The 14,743-nt window shown below is 41.9% G+C and overlaps 1 protein-coding gene across 1 annotated transcript in view; it reads left to right on the top strand.

Moving 5' to 3' along the window:
• Window positions 1-14,743, top strand: part of LOC144500851 (uncharacterized) — a 183,221-nt gene that overhangs the window by 65,049 nt on the left and 103,429 nt on the right. The window contains exons 10-12 of the mRNA XM_078224326.1: window positions 11,349-11,427; window positions 13,275-13,393; window positions 14,063-14,170. Coding sequence (XP_078080452.1) covers window positions 11,349-11,427; window positions 13,275-13,393; window positions 14,063-14,170 — 306 coding nt within the window. The remainder of the gene's footprint in view (window positions 1-11,348; window positions 11,428-13,274; window positions 13,394-14,062; window positions 14,171-14,743) is intronic.

Genomic DNA, 14,743 nt, shown 5'->3' with positions numbered 1-14,743 from the left:
CTGCCCACTCAGGAGAAAATGCGCACGCAGGTGAGATTTTCATTGCTGGGGGCTGGATGTAAGCTGGGGTCAGGCCAGCTGATCCAGGAAGAGGTTTGGAGGCAGCAACAGGGACTGCCAGCTAACGAGGCAGGCTGTTTAAAAGGCCCATCTTGGAGCTGTAAGGCATTGTCCCAGCCCTCAGCTGTCACACTCCTTTTACCCTCCCAACACTCCCCATGCCCTATTAATGCGACCTCATGCCTCCCAACCATCCCCAGGCCTTTCATGACCCCATGGCAAGCTGTGTCCTTCCACCTATGCCCCAGGTCCTCATGCCACCTATGACGAGCTCTGGCCTTTTCCCACCTCTTTCTCCCATGTGCCCATGCCAGACTTTGACCACTTCAATGCCCATTGATCCACTGTACACTTTTTAGAACCAATGAACACCGCAGTGTAAAGCGGTATATCAAAAAAAAGTTTTGTAAAAATTGAGCTGAGGGCTGAGAGCCCAGACATTTATTAGAAAATGGACCTGAGCCCCTGCGGTAACATTGATAGCTCAGGCTTTTTGGTCTCTGCAGTCAATTTCACAATATTTATTGACATAATTAATTAATTTCAAGTGTTTGTGTTTTTTGAAACTTAATTTGGTCTGGATAACTAACATTCTTAGCATGGCCAGATTTTTTTTAAGCATAGGGGAAAGTAATCAAAGGATTACATTTTTCCAAAGCTTTTTTTAATACATTCCAATTTACACTGTGGTGTTCATTGGTTCAAGAAAGTGTACAGCGAATCAATGGGCATGGAAGTGGCAGAAATTGGCATGGGGGTGGGTGGAAACCAGAGATTGGCAGAAGGGCCTGGCCTGATGTAATGGGTGGACGGTGCAACTTGGCAGAGGAGGCATGTGGAGGATATTTTCAGGTTGCTTTTTAAAAGGTCCTCTCATGAACACTAGGGTTCATGACTTTTTAAGGGGCCGTGAACTATAACTCTTCAAAAACCTGGCCTGACCCCATGAAAATTGTGGAGGTTTAGGAGATACATATATTTGCAACGGAACCGGCTAGATCAGGAGTGTCGAATGTGGGCTTCCGACGGGATGCAGCCCACAACCTTTAAAGACAATCCCAAAAATTTCACAGCCCAGGAATGGGGTTGGCAATCCAGAAATCAGGATCTGCACGCTATTTTTAGAGGATTGCTAAGTCAACCTCACTCTGTGAAAATGCAGGCCGTAGCTTTTTGAATTGGAAACAGGAGGGAACAACAATGAAGAATTGTTGAGAAGACTGGTAGAAAGAAACAAAATATCAAACTCTTTAAGCTCTTGTAGTTGCCTTATATACAGTGGATTAGCAAATTTGTCAGTACCATAAAACTGAACAGGAAAAATGTTTTGACTTTTCTTCACATCTTTCCAATACAGTCAAATATTATGGGGGTGATTCTCCCCAAAAAAATAAAATTCACGTAAAAACTGGAGTAAATCCCACTGTTTGCATTAGCTATGAGGAGAGGTTGGAGAAACGTGGTTTGTTCTCACTGGAGCGACGGAGGTTGAGGGGAGACCTGATAGAAGTCTACAAGGTTATGAGGGGCATGGACAGAGTGGATAGTCAGAAGCTTTTTCCCAGGGTGGAAGAGTCAATTGCTAGGGGGCATAGGTTTAAGGTGCGAGGGGCAAGTTTTAAAAGAGATGTACGAGGCAGATTTTTTACACAGAGAGTGGTGGGTGCCTGGAACTCGTTGCCGGGGGAGGTAGTGGGAGCGGATACGGTAGTGACTTTTAAGGGGCGTCTTGACAAGTACATGAATGAGATGGGAATAGAGGGATATGGTCCCCGGAAGCGTAGGGGGTTTTAGTTAAGTCAGGCAGTATGGTCGGTGCAGGCTTGGAGGGCCACGCTGATAATCAGTGGGCAGGGCCTATTCCCGCTGGAGAGGCTGGCAGCATAGTGCTGAGCGGGCCACATGCGCCAGTCTGTCAGCACCGAGAACTGTGCATGCGCACTGGCCCTGCACTGCTGACCTCCCGATCGCTGGCCAGCCCCGCGAGTCCTGCATTGCTGGCCGTGCAACCCGCCCCCCGCCGCCCCCCTCCACCACGCCCCAATCACTGGTCCTCCGAATATGTCCCGGCCAGCCTCAATTTTGTTTACCCATCCCCCCAGTCCGTCTCGATCTCCTCTCCCCCCGCCCTGGACGCTGGCCTCCATCACTCTGCTCGTGATCCCAAATGCAGAGTGGCAGCATGATGCCCCGTTCCCATTAGGCCCTGCCCCCTTGGCACTGCCCAATGGGCACTGCCAAGGTTCCCCCTGGGTGTTGTCACTTTGCCCCTTGGGCAGTGCCGGGGGCACCCCTCTGTGCCCAACCCTCTGGGGGGGCCTCGATAGCCCCCCTTCACTCCAGTGGGTCTGGCCGCTAGCTCCCTGCAAGTGGGAACTATAGTAAACCCTGCTGGGGTGAAGGGGGAGAGGCTTGCGGAGATTTCAGTCCTGGGCCCACTAACAATACGTAAAATAAATTTAAATGGTAATTTATATAATTTTATACAGCTCCTCGCCAGAAATCAGCATGCAGCTGATGGCACCAGATATCCGGCTGCCGGAGATGTGCGTAGGCCGTGGCGCCCTGCGGGGAGCCTTGAAACGGTCTCCGCTCGAGTCTCCCAGCCTGTTGCGCTACAAAAGCAGCCTATTATTTCACATCAGTAAGTAGAAAAGTAAATTGGTAAAGCCCAAATTTTTTATGTTTTGTTCAATTAAGGTGAGGTTTTTGAAATAAAGTTGATTCTCTCAGGTTATTCTTCACAAATCATATTTCTGTTGCAATTGAACTGCTTCTTAAATGTATATAAACCTATATATCAAGGTTACTCCAATATCGCGGTGCGTGAACAAATAAAACTATATAAATGTTATTAGATTAGGTATTAGATCATTGTATTATTAATTGCTTGTGAAATATAATTTATTGCTATAACCCTTAGAAGTCCATTTGGATCGCCGGCCCTTATTAACCTTTTTTGTGTGTGCTGCTCCAGCCAAACAAGTGGGGAGTTTCCTTGCAGTGCAAAATTAGTCCAAAGTTTTGTCAATCAAAAGTCGAATGATCAGATCAAAAGGTCCTTAACTGTGAGTAAGATAACTACAAGGTAATCACATGTACAGAATGTGATTAGCATTAGGGGATGAGATTGGCCAAAAACACCAATACCATTTGATAAGTCATGTGATTAGCATTGGTCAATGAGGCACAAACACCAACTTGTTTTCTCATTATAGGTTCTTCATTATTTATACACCAACCTGCTGTACTTTAGTCCCATGTTGTTCTGGCATTTATTTGTAAGTAACAGTTGAAAGGAAACCCTCGAAAATGAATTTTGCAAACATTCATGCATTATTGAAAAGGTCAATCACTATGCTTTCATTGTTTATTTTTAATGTGTAGATGTAGTCCGTATAAATGTTAAAAGTGACTTAGCATGAAATATGACAGTAATAGCCTGTGGAAACATGCTGTTTGTTGCAGCTTGCTGTTGACTTTAGTGTGGTTCACAGAGATTCCTCTTGAAACCTGGCCCCAGGCCTCAGTGGAGATTGGCAGGGAAGCAAAGCAATGACAATTAGCAAGAAAAAAATGAAGTTTCTGTTAGAGCAAATTTCCCTGTGATGAAGACATTATTAATCTCACTCACTTACCGCAATCCAAGGAAACATTCCATGATATAGGCTGGTTCGAAGGCCAAATTCACCATACTTAAACTGCTAAACAGATTTGTGACATTGAAATAACTATACACATGTAAGATTTTATATTCATTTTGTAAGCTAATTGGCAGTGCATAGTCCTGTGGTGTACTTATTTTTCTTTATATGTATCATTTGAAAGGAAAATCCCCATTATTAAAGCAATGCCGAACTACATTGTTGGGCTGAAAAGGCAGCCAAAAAATTTAATCCACAAACAGAATAAAATGGCATACCATTGCCAAGAGCCAACCAGAAACTGCTGCAAATGGCAATTTATCTATGGAGGCAGACAGAGAAGCCCTTCAGAGACAACACTATATACGTAGAATATTGATGTACATTTTGTTATCTGGTAATATAATGTGGCTACAACATGTTGACTAAATTTGTGCAGTATGTTTATAGAAAATAAAGTAAATAATATTCCCTTTGATGCAATGCCACCAGTGAAATCCAAGTTCCTACTGCAACAAAAATTGTTTCACTATGCATTTTTGGTCCATTAGTCAAGCCAACCATTCCAATAAGAACATAGATGTCTCATAATTGCATCCAAGAAGCCTTGGTATAAAATGCTCTTGTTTGCCAATAGGCCTGAGAGATTTCCCATAGCTATTGCATGCTGCAGTACACTTGCTGCAAAACAAATGTTTAGAAATGATTATAAGGGGTAGAAATTGGACCTTGCAGCACCTGTTAAATGGGCATAAATCAAGTGCAACTGGCCTAATTTTGAGGACCAACATCCTGGGTTGGCTGCAAAACATACCGTGAAAAGTTGGGTCAGGTTATTTTTTTGGGCATCCCTGGCTGTCGCCTGTGACAGGTGTTCGGTCTTTCATCTGCATTAGTCTTCCAAACAGAAATTGGGCAGCAATGAGCAGATTATGTATTTTCTGGATCCATTTAGGAAGCCTATTCAGTGACTGCCAATTGAAGGCCCACTTCTTGTAAAGGTCTGTTAACCAGGAGGAGCAGGAGTGCAGCCGAACTTCAGTCCTGGTAATTGCTCCCTCCCCATTGCTTTTAAGCACCTGAGATCAATTCTTATTTGCATTGGTTGGAATTTGATGGAATATTGTTTTTCTGTTTCTGCCAAAGGGCTTATTATTAAGTTGCTGCTGAATATGATTTTTCCAATTGTTCCATTCTGGTTTCCATTGAAGTTTACCAGTTTTGTTGACTAGTAGGTGTTGCAGTTCTTTGCCGATTCTCAATTTATGGTAAATCTCTTGTAATTTAATATCTCTGCTTTCTATTACGGTTTTTGAAGTTCCTACAATTAGATATTTGCTTCAAACCTTTATTTGTTAAATCACCATTTTTATTTTACTGGGGAGGAACCTGGAAATGATGGATCAAAGTTTACATCAACATCTCTTTTTGTTATTGCCGTATTGTGAATGTTTGTAATTTTTAAATTGTGGTTACTTAATGCTCTGTTTTAAGTTGTGATTGGCTTGTTGTATGGTTGCTATAGCAATAGCAGTGTGAGGCTGCTGTAAGATGATAGGCAAGGACCTATGATACTGGTATTTGTGGCTAGTGTTTAACATCGTTGAAAATTTAATGAGGGTTATGTTATGGGATAGTTGTGTTTTCTATTTTAATGGGGAATGAATCCAGTTTTTTAAAGTAAATTTCAATGTTTATTATACCTCTAGCTTAAGAGTGATGATTTCCATGGGAAATTTAATGTCGAGGAATTCACTTTTAACTCTCTCTGGTGTTAATGCTCCACATAAGGGCCAAAACTACTCTCAAAATTTAGAAACAAGGGAATATATGAAGTAACTTTTAAGTGCTTTTACTGTCCTGTGGACCCCTGGAATGCCTCGCCTCTTTCACTTCATTTAACCTTCTTATTGATGGGTTTTACACAAAGCAAATATAAATCAACCATCTTTATAGGAAGGAAGATTTAAACCTGACAGAGAGGAAGAAAATAAGTCAAATATATATTTATAATATTTATAGTGTCTATCAAGCTGTTGGTCAGTTGTTCTCTTCCTGGCTAGTGTATTTTTAAGTCTCTGCCTTTCTCCTTATATAATGGGTAATTTTCTACTTTTACATACCCACTAGAACCCGACCAAAAGAAAAACAAAACATAATTTCTACTTTTGTTATTCATCAATTGTATAACTCAAAATATTCTCCACAAGCAAATTCCATCACAAAACATTTGATTGAGAAAACTCTCACAACTCTCACAATTACAGCAAAAAAAATCAATAATGTGCTGAACAGCAGCAGGACAAATAAAAAGCCCGATACATTTTGACCTGAATCTTTTGATATGGGGAGTGGTGAATGACTGAATTGACACTGAGGAAGCCGTGGTGCACCCACACTCACAGTACCTGCGCGGAAAGTTTAAACCTCCAATTGAAAGTTTCAACCTGCCTGCTGCACGATTCCCTACGACGGTGGGATAAGATGGCCATTTCCATAGAACCATAGAACATTACAGCACAGAAACAGGCCTTTTGGCCATTCTTGGCTGTGCCGAACCATTTTTCTGCCTAGTCCCACTGACTTGCACCTGGACTATATCCCTCCACACCCCTCTCATCCATGTACCTGTCCAAGTTTTTCTTAAATGTTAAAAGTGAGCCCGCATCCACCACTTCATCTGGCAGTTCATTCCACACTCCCACCACTCTCTGTGTGAAGAAGCCCCCCCCTAATATTCCCTTTAAACTTTTCCCCCTTCACCCTTAACCCATGTCCTCTAGTTTTTTTCTCCCCTGGCCTCAGTGGAAAAAGCCTGCTTGCATTCACTCTATCTATACCCATCATAATTTTATACACCTCTATTAAATCTCCCCTCATTCTTCTACGCTCCAGGGAATAAAGTCCTAACCTATTCAACCTTTCTCTGTAACTCAGTTTCTCAAGTCCCGGCAACATCCTTGTAAACCTTCTCTGCATTCTTTCAACCTTATTTACATCCTTCCTGTAATTAGGTGACCAAAACTGCACACAATACTCTAGATTCGGCCTCACCAATGTTTTATACAACCTCACCATAACATTCCAACTCTTATACTCAATACTTTGGTTTATAAAGGCCAATGTACCAAAAGCAATCCTTACGACCCTATCTACCTGTGACGCCACTTTTAGGGAATTATGTATCTGTATTCCCAGATCCCTCTGTTCTACTACACTCTTCAGTGTCCTACCATTTACCTTGTATGTTCTACCTTGGTTTGTCCTTCCAAAGTGCAATACCTCACGCTTGTCTGCATTTAACTCCATCTGCCATTTTTCAGCCCATTTTTCTAGCTGGTCCAAATCCCTCTGCAAGCTTTGAAAACCTTCCTCACTGTCCACTGCACCTCCAATCTTTGTATCATCAGCAAATTTGCTGATCCAATTTACCACATTATCATCCAGATCATTGATGTAGATGACAAACAACAATGGACCCAGCACTAATCCCTGTGGCACACCACTAGTCACAGGCCTCCACTCAGAGAAGCAATCCTCCACTACCACTCTCTGGCTTCTTCCATTGAGCCAATGTCTAATCCAATTTACTACCTCTCCATGTATACCTAGCCATTGAACCTTCCTAACTAACCTCCCATGTGGGACCTTGTCAAAGGCCTTACTGAAGTCCATGTAGACAACATCCACTGCCTTCCCTTCATCCACTTTCCTGGTAACCTCCTCGAAAAACTCTAATAGATTGGTTAAACATGATCTACCACGCACAAAGCCATGTTGACTCTTCCTAATAAGTCCCTGTCTATCCAAATATTTGTAGATCCTATCTCTTAGTACTCCTTCCAATAATTTACCTACTACTGACATCAAACTTACCGGCCTATAATTTCCCGCATTACTTTTTGAGCCTTTTTTAAACAACGGAACAACATGAGCTATCCTCCAATCATCCGGCACCTCACCCGTGGATACCGACATTTTAAATATATCTGCCAGGGCCCCTGCAATTTCAACACTAGCTTCCTTCAAGGTCCGAGGGAATACCCTCTCCGGTCCTGGGGATTTATCTACTCTGATTTGCCTCAAGACAGCAAGCACCTCCTCCCCTTTAATCTGTTAGGTTCCATGACCTCCCTACTTGTTTGCCTTATTTCCATAGACTCCATGCCAGTTTCCTTAGTAAATACGGATGCAAAAAACCCATTTAATATCTCCCCCATTTCTTTTGGTTCCAAACATAGCCGACCACTCTGATCTTCAAGAGGACCAATTTTATCCCTTACTATCCTTTTGCTCTTAATATACCTGTAGAAGCTCTTAGGATTATCCTTCACCTTGTCTGCCAAAGCAACCTCATGTCTTCTTTTAGCCCTCCTGATTTCTTCCTTAAGTAGTTTCTTGCACTTTTTATACTCCTCAAGCATCTTATTTGCTCCCTGTTGCCTATACATGTCATACATCTCTCTCTTCTTCTTTATCAGAGTTCCAATATCCCTTGAGAACCAAGGTTCCTTATTCTTATTCACTTTGCCTTTAATCCTGACAGGAACATACAAACTCTGCACTCTCAAAATTTCTCCTTTGAAGGCCTCCCACTTACCAATCACATCCTTGCCAGAGAACAGCTTGTCCCAATCCACGCTTTTTAGATCCTTTCTCATTTCTTCAAATTTGGCCTTTTTCCAGTTTAGAACCTCAACCCGAGGACCAGATCTATCTTTATCCATGATCAAGTTGAAACTAATGGCATTATGATCACTGGAACCAAAGTGTTCCCCTACACACACTTCCGTCATTTGTCCTAACTCGTTTCCTAATAGGAGATCTAATATTGCATCCTCTCTAGTTGGTACCTCTATATATTGATTTAGAAAATTTTCCTGAACACATTTTACAAACTCTAACCCATCTAGACCTTGAACAGTATGGGAGTCCCAATCTATATGTGGAAAATTAAAATCCCCTACTATCACAAATTTATGTTTCCTGCAGTTGTCTGCTATCTCTCTGCAGATTTGCTCCTCCAATTCTCGCTGATTATTGGGTGGTCTATAATACACCCCCATTAATGTGGTCATACCTTTCCTGTTTCTCAGCTCCACCCATATGGCCTCGGTAGACAAGCCCTCTAATCTATCCTGCCTGAGCACTGCTGTAACATTTTCCCTGACTAGCAATGCCACCCCCCCACCCTTCATCCCTCTGCCTCTATCACGTCTGAAACATCGAAACCCTGGAACATTGAGCTGCCAGTCCTGCCCCTCCTGTAGCCAAGTTTCACTAATGGCTATAATGTCATCATTCCATGTGTCAATCCACGCCCTCAGCTCGTCTGCCTTCCCCACAATACTCCTGGCATTGAAATAGTCACACCTCAGAAGATTATTACCACCACACACAACCCTTTTATTTGTGATTTTGCATGAACTATTAACATCATTTATTTTCACCCCCGCTCCACTATCTGCTCTGGCATTCTGGTTTCAATCCCCTGCAAATCTAGTTTAAACCCTCCCCAATAACACTAGCAAACCTCCCTGCAAGTATATTGGTCCCCTTGTAGTTCAGGTGTAACCCGTCTCTCTTGTACAGGTCCCACCTGCCCCAAAAGAGGTCCCAATGATCTAGAAATCTGAAACCCTGCCCCCTACACCAGTTCCTCAGCCACATGTCCATCCGCCCGAGCATCCTACTCTTACCCTCACTGGCACGTGGCACAGATAGCAATCCTGAGATTACTACCCTCGGGGTCCTGCTTTTTAACTTCCTACCAAGCTCTCTATACTCGCTCTTCAGGACCTCCTCACTCTTCCTTCCTACGTCATTGGTACCGACGTGTACCATGACATCTGGCTGATCACCCTCCCATTCAGAATGCTGTGCACGTGATCAGAGACATCCCTGACCCTGGCACCCAGGAGGCAACAAACCATCCGGGAGTCTCTGTCACGACCACAGAACCTCCTGTCTGTTCCACACAGAATTAGACTGTCCTATTACCTAAATTTACCAGTCTTTACGCAGATTTACTTAAGAGCTTTTTCTAGTAGCTGTAAAACCTGCTCAACAGTGCAGCTCTAAGTAAACCAGCCTGACTGTCAAAGCACTCCAGCACCAATGGAAACCCCAACAATACTCAGTAACCCCTTCTGACACTGGTAACCCCAGCCATGACACTGCTGGGTAGTGTTAGCCCCCCACCTGACACTGCAGGGTAGCACCCACCCCCCCTCCCCCGGCACTGACATAGCGTTGGGTGGGGTGAGCATTGTCGAGAGGTTGTCGGAGAGGTGGTGAACTTTGTCGGGAAGGTGGGAGATGAGTATTGTTGGTGGGGGAAGTTGTGCAATTTGTGTATGACAGCGACAGTTTCAAATTCTGCAAGTCAACGAACATATGTTCAGGCGCATGTCTCAATTCATGACCAAAAAGGCATGGCTTTGTTTCAGTTATGTTTTGCCACTCGGCCTTCCGACTCTTGAATCACAGTATTCAAACTGGAGTTGGAACCAGAAGATCCTAAGGCTACAACATAAAAAGGTAAATGGACAGTTTAAATCAGTCTGTCGTGGACACACTCTTTCTGTCACTGACACGAAGTTGTGGGTCTTTATTTCAAGAGTAACAGAGTATGGAAATTTTGAGGCGTTCATTAATAGGACCAGAAGTAATAGTGTTCCAAGATTTATTTTAAGACATCAGCAAGATTCACTAGGAGGTTCCAACAGTGATTGTGCATTCAACTATTCAGAAAAAGGATTATGAATCATTGCTACCTGCAACAGACACGATGCTGATGTGTTCTGGATACTTCACACTTGCTGAAGAGTTGGTATAACAGCCCGTATTTTGCAATCAGTGGTGAAGCAATGGCACTCTCCGCTGATCTCAAAGAAAGCTGCTCACAAAAGTCTAGTCGTCTCTGTGGCATTGATTTCACCTGCCCCAGTGTTAGTTTGAATTTGGAATCATGGTCAAGGGGATGTCTCGGTATCCAACAACAGTGATGTCATGAAGCTGGGTAAGTAGCCAATCACACTGAAATATTCTCACAGACAGCAAACCCAGGAAGTAAAATGCACTGATTATCCTTCACTTTTCATTATATAATTTTACAGAGAGTGAAATAAAAATCGGGGCATACACATGAGAAATATCATAAACTTAAATAAGTATATATTTACCTAATTTGTTTTTTTAATTTAATGGAGAAATTTGACATTCCTCAAAGCAGTTTTCAGGCTAAAGGATGTTGTTCAGCAATAATTATAAACTTAGTAAACTGTTGAAAACCAAGCTGCATTTCAATCAACAAGGGATAACTTTTTCAAGGATTTTTATAGCGATACTAATAGTGTAAAAAGACAAATTCTAGTCAATTTTGTGATTTCTAATTGATTCCAGTCTGGGGGTACCTTGACAGCCGATGGAGAGGTGGATAATGTGCTGTTTTGTATTTAACTGGCCCCAGACATTGTTAGTTTCAAAAGAATAATGATTGTGAAGACTTGACAGTTTCACCAGTATTATCACAGCTAAGTCCAGAAACATTGTCCAGGTTTTACTAATTGATCTTCTGGTGGTCTTATTCTAAGGGTTTTTCAAACTTGCTTGTTAAGCTTCCTGTTTGTTTTTGCCTTACAGACTCATTTACTTTCGTGTATTGAGGCTACAAAACAGCTTGAACGTCAGCTTTTGCAAGTTCAGAACAGTGTCTTCGAAGGTCAGTCAGCAGATTTTTCATTTATTTTCGTACTATAAAAATGCCTTTTATGACAGATAACCAGCACCCTTAGTATTTGCCATTTGAATGTGAACATCACTGGTGAGGCCAGTATTTAATGTCCATCCCTAATTGACCTTAAGAAATTGATGGTGAGTCACCTTCTTGAAGCCCACATGGTATAGGTACATTTGCAGTGCTGCGAGAGAGAGGAAAATCCAGGATTTTGACCCAGTGATAGTGAACGATCAGCAATATAGTACATGGCTTGGAAGGTGATGGTGATTTTATGCAATTGCTGCCCTTGTCCTTCCAGGCCATAAAATTTGTTGAAGGAGCCTTGGCAATTTGTTGCAGTGCACCTTGAAGAAGGTATGCGTTGTTGCCACTGTATGCCTGTGGTGGAGGGAGTGAATGTTTAAAATGGTGGATGGGATGTTATATCAGTGGGCTGCTTTGCCTTGGATGGTGTCAAGCTCTTGAGTGCAGTTAGAGCTGCACTCATCTAGGCAAGTAGAGAATATTCCATCACACTCCTGACTTCTGGTGGGTGGACAGGCTTTGAGGAGTCAGGTGGTGCTTTACTCGTTGCAGAATTCCCAGTTTCTGTCCTGCTCTTCTGGCTACATCCTTGACCTATTTAAAATTATCTTTTCCTCCTAAAGATGTAAATAATGGCATCCAGTATGGTTCTGTTAGTTCAGCCTACATTGTCCTGAATTTGCAATTCCACAGTTACCCCAAATCCAATGGTTATCCAATGGTCCTCCGCCAACACTGACCCTTCCAGAGTTTACATGGTAAGTGGGAAGAAACCCATTTACGTAAGCAAGGTGACAGGAAGGTCTAGTTTGGGTGCATCTCCAGCACCCAACTATCCATTTCAGCCAGAAGTGGCAGAGTATACAAGTGACGGTAATGGCAGAAACATGCCCTCACATCCCTCCTCAAACAACAGAAGCTGGGAATTCTGTGGCAAGTACTTGCTACCTTACTGCCCAAAGCGCCTCCACCATCAACAAGACACAAGCTAGGAATTTAATGGAGTACATTCCACATGCCTAACAATGCATCTGTAACAACATTCAAGCTCAACACCAACCACTCAGCCCCTGAACAACAGGGCAAATCTGGCTGAATTAGAAGTAGCATTTATTTTAGTTCCTCGGTGTCCCAGACCAGTGCCTGATCTGGATTCTACCCTGGGGCCTTCGTGGATGTTTGTAGAGATCCATATGCCTTACCTCAGTAGGTATACCAGCTACAGTTGTAATATTAGACCTACTTCAAGAGAATCAACATCCAGTTTTTGGAATCTTGCCCCCTCTCCACAGCATCTTTTAGCACTCTTCAGCTGGAATTACAGTAGGAATGCAGCAAAATATGTTGGCTTGTACAGTACACACCCAATAAGTTATCTTCTGATTAATGTAACTCCCTGAAGAAGTTTCTCATCTCTTGATTGGCGCCTTTCTCATTTTATAACCAAGATTAGCAATTTACACCGTGTTGGAGCATGAGCTCAAAGCTGCACTTTATAACCCCATGACCTAGTACATTCGTGCAGTGAATTTGTGTTCTAGGCACAATTTCCCATTGTCTCCTGTTGTCACGTCAGTTATTTACCTTTAAACATTCCCCAAGACTAAATCAATAAATGCTTCTTTCCTTGTTGGACCACAAATATATACTGTTTGCCTAAGCGGACCTGGAAGCATTCCCAAAAATGATCTTCTCTTTATATATTACGAAATACATTACTTTTGTTCCAATCCATCTTGGGACAGTTCATCATACCGGTGGAAATCAGATTATTTCGATTCATTTTTAATTGGTGTTTTTCACAGATTTTGATTTATACTTGGAAAATCACAAGACTTGGCTGACTTCCAAGAAGTTCCAGAATAACAGAGATGACCCTGCTTATTGTGCTGAGGAACTTGAAATACAAACTATAAATAAAGAAGTAAGCAGTTTGATATTTTCGTGTTTAACCTTGAGGGTGACACTGCAAAAGTACGTGGTATCTCGCTCTCCACTATTATGCTGATCTAACAGCAACAATTTGTTCAAGTTCTTGCCCTGGTATAGAGCCATTCAATAAGAAGAGGAATCGGTTTTATTTAATTCCCTTTCAGCAATGTTTCATTGGGCTGTTTTCTCCCTATACAAATCTGTACCTTGTTAACAATAATCTCTAGAGCATAGTTATAAGTTTCTGAAAGCAGAATTTGTGGGTTTGAGAGTACTAAAACTAATTTGAGAAAATAATCTTAAAACTGGACTCAAATACCACACATACTGATTAATTGAGCCAATATAAACATTGTTACAATAATACATTTTATATTCGATCTGTAAATAAGAACTCTGCGTCGTGAAAGTTAAATCATGTCATCACTGAAGTGCTGCAAATTTAGGACAGATGTGTTAATTTAAGGGAGTGCAGCATGATGAGTACATTTTTTTTTCCAATATAATGAAAAGCAACAGCTCGTTAGAAATGTCTGCATTCAATCTTAATCTGTGAGACCATCTGTAGTTGTAAATTGAGTAGAAACATTAGAGGATAATATCTGTAATATTTCAAACAGCATTACCCTGTATGTGGATGTTAAGCACTATTTGTTTTCAGTTCGCAGGAAAACAGCAGATCTTTCAGCAGTCAATGGCACAAATTGTAATAGAGTTAGCCCTCGTAAATCAACACAAAGAAAGCTTGCTACAGCAGCTCAATGAACAGGTAAAGTCTCTGCATCAGGTAGAGAAACAATTGATGTGCAAATTAATATACATGACATATATTTGCTCAGACACGTTGACTCAAGTTATCAAAGCAGATTAATGCACTTTTCAAAACAAAACGGATAGAAATATGCACTTGGCTTATTTTGAATTTCAGATTCCACTTGAAAGCCAAGTTCACTGAAGCTGAACTCAAAATCTGTGGTATGTAAAATAAAATTGGCAGCAATTCTGTTTGATGCTCTTAAGCGTTGAAATAATTTAGATGGGATATATATATCACGAGTACAAGGCTGTCTTTTCCTCCGCCAGTAATCAACTGGAAATATCACTGGCACAGGCAGATGCAAAATACTGCAACAACTGTAAATCTGAAATCAAAACAAAAAGTGCTGGAAATACTCAGCAGGTCAGGTAGCATCTGTGGAGAGAGAAACAGAGTTAATGTTGCAGGTCAATAATCTTTCGTCAGAACTGGAACAAGGGATTTACAGATGCACCATAGAAAGCATTCTTTCTGGTTGTATCACAGCTTGGTATGGCTCCTGCTCCGTCCAAGATCGCAAGGAAC

Source organism: Mustelus asterias, chromosome 11 (genome assembly GCF_964213995.1).
Source record: "Mustelus asterias chromosome 11, sMusAst1.hap1.1, whole genome shotgun sequence".
Classification (NCBI taxonomy): Eukaryota; Metazoa; Chordata; class Chondrichthyes; order Carcharhiniformes; family Triakidae; genus Mustelus; species Mustelus asterias.
This window is presented reverse-complemented; position numbering and strand designations above follow the sequence as displayed.